This window comes from Tursiops truncatus, chromosome 1 (assembly GCF_011762595.2).
Source record: "Tursiops truncatus isolate mTurTru1 chromosome 1, mTurTru1.mat.Y, whole genome shotgun sequence".
Lineage (NCBI taxonomy): Eukaryota > Metazoa > Chordata > Mammalia > Artiodactyla > Delphinidae > Tursiops > Tursiops truncatus.
This window is the reverse complement of record NC_047034.1, coordinates 99,026,445-99,041,303: the sequence shown is the minus strand read 5'-3', so window position 1 is coordinate 99,041,303 and position 14,859 is coordinate 99,026,445. Positions and strand designations below refer to the sequence as shown.

Below are 14,859 nucleotides of genomic sequence, written 5' to 3'. Positions count from 1 at the left end.
AATAACACAAAATCTCATTTTTTAAAATACTGATTTATATGTTGATATGGTAATATTTCAGATATATTGGGTTAAAATATATTATTAAAATTAATTTATTTGCAACTATATGCCAGTAATATGGACAACCTGGAAGAAATGGACAAATTCTTAGAAAAGCACAACCTTCTGAGACTGAACCAGGAAGAAATAGAAAATATAAACAGACTAGTCATAAGCACTGAAATTGAAACTGTGATTAAAAATCTTCCAACACACAAAAGTCCAGGACCAGATGGCTTCACAGGTGAATTCTATCAAACATTTACAGAAGAGCTAACACCCATCCTTCTCAAACTCTTCCAAAAAATTGCAGAGGAAGGAACACTCCCAAACTCATTCTGTGAGGCCACCATCACCCTGATACCAAAACCAGACAAAGATACTACAAAAAAAGATTACAGACCAATGTAACTGATGAACACAGATGCAAAAATCCTCAACAAAATACTAGCAAATAGAATCCAACAACACATTAAAAGGATCATACACCATGATCAAGTGGGATTTATGCCAGGGATGCAGGGATTCTTCAATATATGCAAATCAGTCAATGTGATACACCATATTAGCACATTGAAGAATGAAAACCATATGATCATCTCAATAGATGCAGAAAAAGCTTTTGACAAAATTCAACACCATTTATGGTAAAAACTCTCCAGAAAGTGGGCATAGAAGGAATCTAATATAATAAAGGCCATATACAACAAACCCACAGCAAACATCATTCTCAGTGGTGAAAAACTGAAAGCGTTTCCTCTAAGATCAGGAACAAGACAAGGATGTCTACTCTCGCCACTATTATTCAACATAGTTTTGGAAGTCCTAGCCACAACAATCAAAGAAGAAAAAGAAATAAAAGGAATCCAAATTAGAAAAGAAGAAGTTAAACTGTCACTGTTTGCAGATGACTTGATACTATACATGGATAATCCTAAAGATGCCACCAGAAAACTAGTAGAGCTAATCAATGAATTTGGTAAAGTTGCAGGATACAAAATTAAAGCACAGAAATCTTGTATTCCTATGAACTAACAAAGAAAGATCAGAAAGAGAAATGAAGGAAACAATCCCGTTCACCATTGTAATAAAAAGAATAAAATACCTAGGAATAAACCTATCTAAGGAGGTAAAAGACCTGTACTCAGAAAACTGTAAGATGCTGATGAAAGAAATCAAAGATGACACAAACAGATGGAGATATATACCATGTTCTTGGATTGGAAAAATCAATATTGTGAAAATGACTATACTACCCAAAGCAATCTACAGATTCAGTACAATCCCTATCAAATTACCAATGGCATTTTTTATAGAACTAGAACAAAAAATCTTAAAATTTCTATGGCGACACAGAAGACCCTGAATAGCCAAAGGAGTCTTGAGGGGAAAAAGGGAGCTGGAGGAATCAGACTCGCTGACTTCAGACTAGACTACAAAGCTACAGTAATCAAGACAATATGGTACTGGCACAAAAACAGAAGTATAAATCAATGGAACAGGATAGAAAGCCCAGAGATAAACCCACGCACCTCTGGTCAACTCATCTGTGACAAAGGAGGCAAGGATATACAGTGGAGAAAAGATAGTCTCTTCAATAAGTGGTGCTGGGAAAACTGGACAGCTACATGTAAATGAATGAAATTAGAACACTCCCTAACACCATACACAAAAATAAATTCAAAATGGATTAGAGACCTAAATGTAAGGCCAGGCACTATAAAACTCGTAGAGGAAAACGTAGAAACAACACTCTTTGACATAAATCAAAGCAAGATCTTCTTTGATCCACCTCCTAGAGAAATGGAAATAAAAATCAGAATAAACAAATGGGACCTAATGAAACTTAAAAGCTTTTGCAAAGCAAAGGAAACTACAAACAAGATGAAAAGACAACCCTCAGAATGGAAGAAAATATTTGCAAATGAATCAGTGGACAAAGGATTAATCTCCAAAATATGTAAACAGCTTAAGCAGCTCAATATTAGAAAAATAAACAACCCAATCAAAAAATGGGCAGAAGACCTAAATAGACATTTCTCCAAAGAAGACATACAGATGGCCAAGAAGCACATGAAAACCTACTCAACATCACTAATTATTAGAGAAATGCAAATCAAAGCTACAGTGAGGTATCACCTCATACTAGTTAGAAGGGGCATCATCAGAAAATCTACAAACAACAAATGCTGGAGAGGGTGTGGAGAAAAGGGAACCCCTTTGCACTGTTGGTGGGAATGTAGATTGATACAGCCACTATGGAGAACAGTATGGAGGTTCCTTAAAAAACTAAAAGCAGAATTACCATATGACCCAGCAGTCCCACTACTGGGCGTATATCCAGAGAAACCATAATTCAGAAAGACACATGTACTTCAGTGTTGACTGCAGCACTATTTTACAATAGCCAGGTCATGGAAGCAACCTAAATGCCCATCGACAGACAAATGGGTAAAGAAGATGTGGTACATATATAGAATGAAATATTACTCAACCATAAAAAGGAACAAAATTGAGTCGTTTGTAGAGATGTGGATGGATCTAGAGACTGTCATACAGAGTGAAGTAAATCAGAAAGTGAAAAACAGATATCGTATAAACGCATTTGCAGGGCAGAAATAGAGACAGATGTAGAGAACAAACGTATGGACAACAAGGGAGAAAGTGGTGGAGTGGTGCTGGTAGGATGAATTGGGAGATTGGGATTGACATGTATACACTAATATGTATAAATGGATAACTAATAAGAACCTGTTCAAAAAAAATTAAGTTCACTCCCTTTTACTTTTTGATGTGGTTACTAGAATACTTAAAATTTATGTGGCTTTTGGTACGTTTCTTTTGGACATTTGTAGTCTAAGAAGTCCAATTAAAAGGCAAAGAATATCATACTGGATTAAAAAGTAAGACCTAATTACGGTGTCTACTGCTGTCGTCAGGTTGAAGTACAGAGACACAAGTTGAAAGTAAAAGGGATGGAAAATAATATTTCACGCAAACAGTAAGCACAAGAAAGTTGATGTGATTGTATTAACATCAGATGAAGTAGAATTCAAGACAAGGAGTATTACCAGGTATAAAAAGGCATATTTCTTAGGGTCGAAAAAGTCAATATATTGGAAAATATAATATTCCTTTATTTGTATATTAGTAATAACAGTTTCAAAGTACATATTAAAAAATGACAAAATTAAAAGAGAAGCAGAGAAATCTACAATTTTAAATTTACAATTGGCTGTGGCTGTTTTAACATTCCTCATAGTAATCGATAGGACGAATTGATCTTAAAAAAACAGTACATAGAGGATTTGAACAATGCTGTCAGCTTGGCTTAAGTCACATTTACAAGACATCCAGTAACTGCACAATAGCCTTTTAAATGTACATAGGATATTCAACATGATGTTAACATAGCTTACAATAAATTTCAAATGATTGAAGCTCATATAGTACCTGATTGTAGTGGGATTTACAGAAATCTAGGAAATTACCAAATATTTAGAAATTTACACAATTCTGAAAAGCACATGAATCACAGAAGATATAAAGGGCATATTTTTGACTGAAAGAAAATACATCATATTTTAATCATACACCAAATGAAAATACATCTATATTTTCTTGGAATATAGAAGAAAATATAGAAATATTTTCCCCACAAGAAGTGCATGGGGGGAAAATAGTTCTATATTAGTACTTATCTACCTACATTGGAAAATATCTGTAGCAGAAAAAAAGAAAGGTTTAAAATTTCTGTCAAGAAAGAAAAAGAAAACATAAATTACCAGAATCAGGAATGAAAGTGGAGATATCACTACAGATCCTACACAGTGTAATAGGACAGAAAGACAGTATCACAAGCGTCGGTAATGCTGATAAATTCAGCAACTTAGGTGAAATAGACAAACTCTTTTATAAATCTAGTGAACCAAAATTGATATAATAGATTACCTCTATATTATAATATTATAGATATAGATTACCTTTATCTCTATTATCAAAATTGAATTTTTAATAAAAAACATCTTTTCATGGAGATTACTCAGGCATAGGTGATTTCACTCGTAGGTGGTTTTCACTTGTAGGTGGTTTTACTCAGGCATGGGCGGTTTCACTGTTGAATTTTATGAAACTTCAAAGTAAGAAATAATAGCCATTTTTTCTTTTAAACTTTTTTAGAAAAAGAGAAGGGGAATACTCCCTAATTCACTTTATGAAGCTACCAAAACCAAAATCTAACAAAGATAATATAAGAAATCAGGATTTCACACTAACATTTTTCATTAACATAAATGCAGACATTCTTAACAAGATATTAGCAAATCACTTTCAGCAGTATGTAAAAGGTAATTCATGATGACTAATTCAGGCTTACCTCTTGATTGTAAGGTTTAACAGTCGAAAAGGAATTCAGTGTAATTTATCACAATAGAATAACGGAGGAAAAAGAATCATCATGTTGATAGAAGCAGAAAAGGCATTTGACAAAAATACAGCATCCATTCATGATAAAAAGTTCTCAGAAAACTAATAAGAAAGGGGAACTTCTACAGGGTAGACAAGGGGCATCTACTAAGAGCCTACAATAAATTTCATTCATAATGGTGAAATATTGAATGTTTTTTTTTCCACTTTAAATTCAGTTTTATTGAGGTATAATTTCCATACAATAAATTGCATCCATTTAAATTGTACAGTCAGATAAGTATTGAAAGATGTATACACCCATGAAATCACTGACAGTCAAAATATATATCCATCACACATACTAGATTCCTCATAGCCCTTTGTAGCCATCCCTTCCTGTTTTATCCCCTTCTCAATCACTGATCTGCTTTTTGTCACTATTAATTAGTTTGAATTCTCTAGAATTTTGTATAAACAGAATCATGTACTATGTACTCTTCTGTGTTGTACTGCTTTCACTTTCCTCTTTACTGCTGAGTAGTGTTTGCATTTTGTTTATTCATTCAGCCATTGATGGACACTTAAGTCATTTCCCTTTGGGGACTATTATGAGTAAAACTGTTAGGAGCAATCATGTTCAAGTCTTTACGTGAACATCCACTGTTATTCCTCTTGAGTAAATGCTAAGGAGTGGAATGCCTGTTTTGTGTGGTAGGTGTATGTTTAATTCTTATGTACATTTAATGCCAAACAGTTTTCAAAAGTGCTTATACCATTTTACATTCCCACCAGCAGTATATGAAAGTTCCAGTTGTTCAGCATCCTCACCTTGGTATTATCTTTTTATCTCTTCTAATGGGTGTGTAAGTAGTTTCTCAAGGTTTTAATTTTAGTTTTTATGACTAATGAGGTTGAGGAACTTTGCTCTTTTTTTCTGATTGATTAATCTAGAGCTTTTGTGTTTCCAGGTAAATTTAAGTAATCAATTTCTTTAAAACAACAGTAACAACAACAAAACCTGCAGGGGTGAATGTTTTCTTCTTAAAATGAGGAATGAAGTAAGGATGTCTGTTTCCACAATTTTTCTAGCTTTTGCTTACATTAAGGCGAGTAAAATAAATAAAAAGCATAAAGATCAGAAGGGAAGAAGTAAAACTGTATTATTCACAGTCAACATGATTTTTAAAATAGAAAACCCAAAGGAATCTAAATGATTTTAGAATGGTTTACAGGATACAGTTCACCATACAAAGATAATTTTTTTCTGATATTATTAGCAAAGTTTTGGAAAATGAAATTTAAAAAAATCCGTTTATAGAAACATCAGAAAGACAAAATATCAAAGAATAAATTTAACAAAAAATGTGCATGATAACTACATCAATAACTGCAAGGCATGGCAAAGAGAAATTAAAGACCTAAATAAATAGATACACCATGTTCATGAGTAGAAGGCTCAATGTGTTAAAGATGTCATTTTTCCCCTAATTGGGATGGAATTTATAAATCAGTCAAGCTGAACAGGCATTTACATTGAAAGTGATGAATTGGTCTACACTTTATATGGAAATAAAAAGACCTAGAATAACTAAAGCCATTTGAAAAAGAAAAAAAAGAGTTGGAATACTATTTCATTTCAAGAGTAAAGTAATCACAGCAGTTTAGTATAGCATGATTAGTGTCACAGAACAGTATTTATAAATAAACTCCTACATTTAGGGTCAGTTGATTATTTACAAAGGTCCCTTGGTCATTTAATGGTGAAAGGGAAGTATTTTTAACAAGTGGTGCTAGAACAGTTGGATACACAAATGAAAACAAAAAAAAAATTAGAAACTCAAACCTTACTTCATGCCGTATGGAAAAAGATGAATTACATACCTAAACCTAAAATCTAAATATGCAAAGCTTTTAAGAAAAAAAATCCTAGAATGTATCCTCAGCCTTGGGGTAAATGAAGATTTCTTAGAAAAGGTACAAAAATACACTAACCATAAAGGAATACTTTACAAACTAGAGTCCATCTAAATGAAAACCTTCTCATCAAACGACATTATTAAGAGAATGAAAAGGCACGGCACAGGCTGAGAGAAAATATTAATATTCATTCAGATATCAATACATGTCTGACGTACATAAATACTTATATCCAGAGTATGTAAAGAATTCTTGCATGTCAAATACAAAGAGACTAATTTTTTAAATGGACAGAAGAAGGTACACGAATGGCTAATAAGCACATGAAAAGATTTATTAGTCATAAGGAAATCACAATTTATAACTAATATGAGATACCACTTCAGACCAACTAGAATCTAGGCTAAAGTTAAACAAATCGGTAATGCCAAATGTTGATGAGGATGTGGAGCAGCTGAAACTATATGCCATTGTTGGTGAGTGTAAAATAGTTGGAACACAGTTTGACAGTTTCTTTTTTTTCAGCTTCACAACAAAATGAATCAGTTATATATATACATATGTTCCCATATCTCTTCCCGCTTGCGTCTCCCTCCCTCCCACCCTCCCTATCCCACCCCTCCATGTGTCACAAAGCACCGAGCTGATCTCCCTGTGCTATGCGGCTGATGTTTCTGATGCAGCCGCATAGCACAGGCAGTTTCTTATAAAGTTAAACATAAACATGTCCTATGACCCAGTACTTCCATTTCTAGTTGTACAAATGTGTGTATAAAAAACTATAATGGTCCCAAACTTGAAACAATCTAAATGTCTATCAACAGGAAAATGGATCAAGAAGTTAGTCATACAGTGGATTACTACTTATTAAGAGCAAAAGAATTACTATTAATACATGTAGCAACACAAGTGAATATTAAGAAACGTTATATGAAGCAAGAGAAGCCAGACGCAAAAGAGTATATACTATGTGATTCCCTTTCTGTAAAGAGCAGATAATTAATTTTCAGTATAGAAACCAAAATAATCGTTGCTTGTGGGTGTTGGGGATTAATAAGTATTAGGACATTTTCTGGGGTGATGGACATGTTCTTTGTCAATGAACAAAGCTGTAAAATAAATAACAATTTATTTGAAATAGTAGGCTACCTGTGGAAACCCATCAGCTACTTGTAGAGTTCTGTCTTTGTGCAATGTAAAATGTGAGAAGGGGAATGAGTAAAAATGTCCTGGTGGGCAGGGGTCTGGATATAGGATTTGACTTGTTGTAATAAGGAGATTGGACTTCACGATATTTACACTTAGAAAGGATTTTTGTTCCATTTGCATTTTTTAGGGGGCAGAGGGGGGTTACTACTGTACATAGGACAGTTTAAAACTTTACAATAATCTGCTTTAGAGACACCGAGGTCCTGAATTTTAGATTCTCAGGAGTAGAATATGGAGAGAATGATATATGAAGAAATTAGACAATTTCTGAGTTATTTAGAAGTAGACTTTGGTAGAAGTATTAAGAGTTTCGGCCTAGAATCACTGGGTTGATGGATAGTAGTTCCATTAACAAAGGGAGCAAAGTAGAGAAAGTGATTTGTTTTTGTTGAAAAGAAAGAACAATCTGTTACTGTTTTCCTTTTTTTTAAAGTATGTTTAGGAATGATAATGTACTTTGTGACTAAAGAATGAATCAAGTGTTTTTGTAGTGATGGAGTAAAATTTCTTAAAGCCTGTTTCAACCTAAGCAGTTTATATAGATTCAATTTATTTTACCTTTTTGAACAAAGGAAACATTGAGTTTTAAAATTGTTCTGTGTTTTTCCTAACATAGAAAGATGAGAGTCTGTGTATGTTCAAACAGACCCCAATTTGAATAATAAGACCTTTAAAAACCAGTGACTATACTTACCTGGACAAATATGCAGTTGTCATCCAGATGGCTCAAAAAGGGACTTTTACAGACAGTATTACAAGGACATTTTTATCATTATCAGATACAAAACAGAATTTCATTCTTACATTCCAGCTTTTCCCAAAATGTTTCTTCTGACTTCACTAGAATTCTTTTTCCAACAGCATCTATCTCAACAGCCTTTCCCTGTCCAGACTTTCTTTCTCTACACGTATATTTGTGTCAAAGAAAAAAAGAATTTTAGAAGTGAGAAAAGTTAATGTTATTAGAAACTTAGTCTTGGGGAAATAATCTTATTCAAAACTATTTTGTAATAAACTAATTCCTTCTTTAGAAGCGTAACATTTCAAAGACACAGCTCTAACTAGTATTGGAATTGGATTTTATTGGAAGGAATTTTTAACTCTTTGGAAGTGGGGAGGAGGCTTGACAATTGTAAGATATGGTCTCTCTTGAGTCCATTTTTTTATAGGTGTGGAAATGGAATACCTCTTTAAGTTAGGTATACATGTTTCTGCCAGTGCTACTGCTTTTCTTTAATATCAGTATTATTGCTGAAAGTATGACTTTTTCTCTATGTAAAAGAACTGAAATCATTTTATAGATTCTGTTACATGTTATTCAGAATTCTCTGAGATTTCCAATTAATTTTTACATACAGACATTTTTGATAAGTTATTTCATTTTTTTGTAATACTTTGAGACTATTCCAGCATGTTGTTTCAGTTTGAATGTTTATGAGGGTCCTAACAGCATGTCCTCTTGCATAGAGGTGTAGAGGTAATGTGAGCCTTCCTCTAATTTAGTGTAACCTTCTATATTTTTCCAGCTCATGCATAAGTTACTTTTGACAACTAGGCTATGCAGCTACTCAGAAATGCAGAGTTATAGGCAGCTTTTACAGTAAACCTAGTAAGATTTTTTGTGTGTGTGTGCGGTGACTGTTGGAGTTAACTAAAGCTAGTAGAATAACACAAGTATTCTCTACCTGTATATACCTACGTTTCTGGTTTAACTGTTCTTTGAAATTTCTGTTTTCCCATATAGAATGCAAAGAGTATGAGCATTCATTTTTCTTAGCTCAGATTAACTTTATTTTATTTTTTTGTTTTTCTAAAGCCAGCAGCTTGTATAACACTGTGCTTTGCCCAGAAGTCTAACTAAAACTGCTTGAGAGTAAAAACTGCTTTGCCTCTCAGTTATATTTTGATAAAGGAAGTTACGAGTGCTTTTTATAAATGTTTGAGTCTGGAAGAATTGGAGAATGAGAATGTACTTATATTTTGTTAAAATAGTTTTCACTGGACAGATGAAGTAAAAAGTTTTGAGATGTTGCACTTCAAGTTGGTATATATACAGTTGAAAGTATAGAACTAGAAATATTGGTGAATGAGTGGGACTAAAATAATAGACATAAAATAGAAGTTGATTTTTGAAACCCCTTACTGGAGTGTCTATATGAGCAAGTAAAAATGGGAACGACTTGAGACCAGAACACGTTGGGACAGTCCAGCCATTTTGGGAAGTGAATGAGTTAGCAGAGGGGTCAGAGCAGGTATCAAATGAGTCAGGGAAGTAAGGAAACTAGAAGTAAGTTATTAAGGATGCTGTGAGAACAGAGAGATTTGGTAAGGTTGAGAGGGCTCACAGCTCTTCCGCCACAGGTGGATTTAACAAATTACCCAGGATCTTGGTGAGACCCTTTTGTGTGAAAACTACAGTTAAAAAGCCAGTAGAAGACAAAAGTCAGTCAAAGAGAAAAGAGATGGACTGGGACTGTTCAAAAGTGAAGATGTTCACTTTAGAACTGAGGTAGAAAACTTTTAAGTTTGTATTGGAATGTTCACTTAGAAACAGTTTCTGTGTCTTGTTTTGAATTTGTGAGTAGAAGAGCTCCATTAAGCCAAAGGCTTTTTTAAGAAGGCATATATGGAAGACAGTATAAAGATTTCTACAATTTATATGCAGCTTACATGCATGAGTAAAAGCATTACTACATCTGTTGTTGAAAAACAGTTTTTAAAATTCTTTAGTTTTACATACCTAAACCAAAGTTTCTGTCTGGAATTACCTGGGAAGTGTAAGGGAAAGGATTGTGGAAAGAAGTCCAAATTATAGTACTTTGTCTTCTGAAGAATCATAGATCTGTAACCCAGAGAGACCCCATCTTCCTTACTTCTCTAATAGGGTCATAAATGGCCTACATGTTTCATAAGTTGAGGCCACACTTTGTTTTATTTATTTATTTTTGGCTGCGTTGGGTCTTCATTGCTGCACGCGGGCTTTCTCTAGTTGCGGCGAGCAGGGGGCTACTCTTCGTTGCAGTACACAGGCTTCTCATTGGACAGCTTCTCTTATTGCAGAGCATGGGCTCTAGGTACGCAGGCTTCAGTAGCTGTGGCATGCAGGCTCAGTAGTTGTGGCTCGCGAGCTCTAGCGTGCAGGTTCAGTAGCTGTGGTGTAAGGCTTAGCTGCTCCGCGGCATGTGGGATCTCCCGGACCAGGGCTCGAACCCATGTCCCCTGTATTGGCAGGCGGATTCTAAACCACTGCGCCACCAGGGAAGCCCCAAGGCCACACATTCAGTGCCCTTTCTCTTTTCCAGGGTTGGGGTACTTTTATATATGAAAGTCAGCTTAGTTTTATTTAAAGAAATCATCATTTCTCAATTTTACATTCTCATAGTATCATTATTTAAAATTGAGACTTTCATAATATTTAGCACTAAAATATGAATATTTAATAGCCACCCTTTCTGAAGCTATTAACTGAGAGGAGTATCAAGTAGTGTAAAGACAGAGTGTAAATGTTGTTAGTTACATGGCATTTGGAAGAAAAGAACAGATCTTCTCTAGGCCATTATATATTACCTGAAGTTTGTCTTTATAAGGGTCCTCCTGTAGTAGTGGGTTGAGACTACAGACTATGGAGTCATACTCCTGAGTTTTAATCCTTTTCCTGCCATTTTCTGTCTTTACCACTTAGTAACTCTGACCTTGGGCAGCTTAAGTACCTCTCATTTATAAATGGGATTGATGGGTTATAATAGCAGTCTTAAGAGTTGTAAAGTGCCTGGCATGTAGGTTACTTTCAGTGAATGTTAAATATCAACGCAAAAGAAAAGTACCTTCTTTTCTACAAGTTATTTATCATCTTTAACTGTGAAAACTGTCCCATCTACCTTTTTTACTCAGTTGTTTTACTCACCATCCACTGACAAGAAATCATCCAACACAAATTCAAAACAATAAACTCTTGTATTCTTTTAATAATAGGTTTAGGCAGGTTTTTGCCTTTTGGGAATCATATTCTAAGAATCATTTGAAAAGGGAAGCATTTTTTTTGCCCTATATGTGTAGTGATGGGTAGTATCTTTATTGTGATTTTTTTTTTCTTGCCTTTTTCCCTAAAGGAAAAACAGAAGTTTGCTGTTTGAGTTTCCTGATATCATAACCTATAATTCATGGGACTATACGTTGGACTGAATTATTTGTTCTTGTTATTCAAACGAATGAACAAGAACACAGTCTATCAGATTGCTTTGCTAAGAAAAGGCCTTAGAAGAATATGCATTTGTATGTCAGTTATATGTTTTAAGGTATATGTGTATTTTTTGATTCCCTGCAGTATCATTTAACAGACCCAATGATGATTTTGTTAAAATAAGATGCCACAAAATAGGAAATTCAGCCTGTTTCTGGTAGGTTCAGGTGCCTGTGCACATAGATGTTTTCCTTACTTATGAAAGGAAGTGTGGAGAGCTTTTTATAGTTCTTCTTATTTTTGGAATGATGAAGAGCTAACCAGCAAGATTTTTCTGGTAATATATTCAGAAGCCATAGCTTACTACTCTTCTGTACAGAGTCAACTTAAGAGAATTTTTAAATGCATTGGCTGTTCGTTCATGTATATAAACTTGAGTGAAACTGTTAAAATATGACTTAATTGACACTTTAAGTTATACTTATCAGGTGAATTCACATATTACCTCTGATCATCCAGTAAAATCACTACCACATCACCCTCTTCCAGTCCTCTGCTAAGTCACTTTTAATCACATTACTGTGCTTTACTTTCTTCATAGCACTTAGTACAACAGAAAGAAATAAGAAATAACCAAGTGGAAAAAAGTATTACTTGTTTCATTATCATAGTCTTGCTAACAGCTGAGTTTCTGGCATGCATAAATGCATTCATTCAACAAGCATTCATTGAATAAGCCTCAAGCCAGGCACTGTGCTAGGTGTGGTGGACATAAAGAGAAATAAGACACTACCTCCTCAGCTCTGTAAACAACTAATTTTAATACAGTGAAACTTAAATGTAGGAATAAAACGCCATAGGAGCTACAAAAAAGTGCTATGGGAAGAAATAGTTCTCCCCAGAGGTACTAGAGAAGTCTTGACTATAGAGATGATTTTTGAGCCAGTTGTGAAGGAAAGGCGTTCAGCAGGTAGAGAAAGTGGGGAAAATCACTATAAGAAATAATCTGGTTCATGTACTGGGTAGTCCATCTCTCCCACTAGACTACAGGACAGCATCAGGGATCTTACTGCTTACTGTTCACCGCTGTACCCCCAGAACCTAAAGAAGTGCCAGACATATTCTTGATAACTCAGTAATGTTTAAAGAATTAATGTTTGAATAAATTTTGAAGGCACTTAGAAGATCCCGATGGTCTTAGAATTTTATAGATAGTATTGAATGTTTTCTGGGGGTGTACTGTAAAGTACCAAAAATCATATCAAAATGGAGTATACATGCATATTTCTCACTGTGTAAGGATTCTTCAAGTTAGTTAGATTCTCAGAAATATCCTTGAGTTCTTAGAAGATTAAGAACCACCAAAACATCACATATTTTATTGATTCTTTAGTAAGTTTGGATTTTGGTTTTTTGTTTATTTCGTGTGTTTTGGTAAAGCTTTGGAATAAAAGCAGGCAACTAATTTGTTGTTTAAAATATATCACTTTAAAGCTCAGAGTAACAGAATAAGATAATCAAGTCCATGAGTGATTTATAGTAGATTTTGATAGTGACAAAACATTTTAGGTAGAGGAATGTGACCCATAGTGTGGAGCGACTGCATAATAATTTTTACAGCATTGCCTTCTTTGATTCCATTTTTTAGCACATTTTTCAAATTGAACAATTTAGAATTTCTCAGGTAAAATTATAATTAATTTTTGCTAAGTCAAAATTTTCACTTTTTTGTATTTTCCTTAGTCTTAGACTAAGTCTTAGACTCCTTATTAGTCTCTAATGAGACGATTGAATTGTAAGATAATTGTGTTCTATAGCCATTGACCATTTCTTTATGAAATTGCATTTTAATGTTTTTGATTATCACTTGCTACTCTTTACATATGCTATCCAGAAATATATTTACCCAATAGTAATCTTAATTGATGATTTCATTTAGTAGTAATTGGTGGATATGATTTTCTCTGTTACTTTGCAAACCTGGTTTTTGAATTTTTAGGAAGTATCCCAAGTATGCTCAGCTCTGTTTAAGTTCTTTATTAAAGTTTGTTTTGTGATTTTTTTATGCAAATAAGGAAAATCAATATACTAAAGACTGTTTCTTTAATGTCTTTCAGCCAATGGTAATGATAGTAAAAAATTTAAAGGAGAAGATAAAATGGATGGTGCTCCTTCTCGTGTACTTCATATTCGGAAATTACCTGGTGAAGTGACAGAAACTGAAGTTATTGCTTTAGGCTTACCTTTTGGTAAGGTGACCAACATCCTTATGCTGAAAGGAAAAAATCAGGTATATTTCTTTCAGGACTTATAAAATGTTAAGCCTCAACTATCTAGCAGGTGTGAATTAGCTGTTGCCTGATGAAAGGATAGTATATAGTAGGTTACTTTTCTTAAAGAACATGACAGAAGTCTTACTCTGACTTCTCCTTGTAGCTGTGTTTGGGAAACTAATGGTAGGGAGCTAAAATGAATAAGTCACCGTAGTTTTCAAATTTTGCCTTTTAAATTCCCTTTAGGACTCTAATTGAACTACTGGTCAATGAGATTGTAGGAAATACAGATGAAATACTTCTTTTATTGTGGCTTTGCTCTTTGTAATATCGGAAATCAGTAAGGACACTAGCAGCATCTTATCCTTTAAGCTTATCCCAGGGAAATATTTATCTGATAGCATTAGAAAAAGATAGTCATTAGTCCCAGATATTCTATATTGAATAGTTATACCTGTAGCAGTAGGGTCCAGGTATATTAAAAATCAAATTTTGTTTTAAAGTTTCTAATGATACCATTTAGAAGAATTTAGAGAAATTTAATGTTCTCTTAAATATAGTTAATATCACTAATAATATGACATTTAATTTTTTTTTGTTAAATTGTAAATGCTTTAAAAATGACTTGGTGTTCTCTTATGTTTTCTAGGTTAGGAGTGGTAAAATTCTGGTGCTGGAAAATGTTTAGATTTTATTTTCTCTAGCCTTTGTTGAAATGGGTACATTTGTAGTGTATGGAAAATCAGAGGTGGAAGTACTTTGTATTCTAAGAGCTTCTGAGTTTAGCTTTAATTGTATCTCTAAACTTCAGTAAGAGATTTCTAATTCTAC

General features: G+C 33.9%; 1 protein-coding gene across 5 annotated transcripts in view; it reads left to right on the top strand.

The window, feature by feature from the left end:
• Nucleotides 1-14,859, top strand: part of PTBP2 (polypyrimidine tract binding protein 2) — a 79,200-nt gene that overhangs the window by 21,745 nt on the left and 42,596 nt on the right. For all 5 annotated transcript variants that reach the window (XM_004323441.4, XM_019919825.3, XM_019919824.3 and 2 more), the window contains exon 4: nucleotides 13,873-14,045. In XM_004323441.4, coding sequence (XP_004323489.1) covers nucleotides 13,873-14,045 — 173 coding nt within the window. The remainder of the gene's footprint in view (nucleotides 1-13,872; nucleotides 14,046-14,859) is intronic.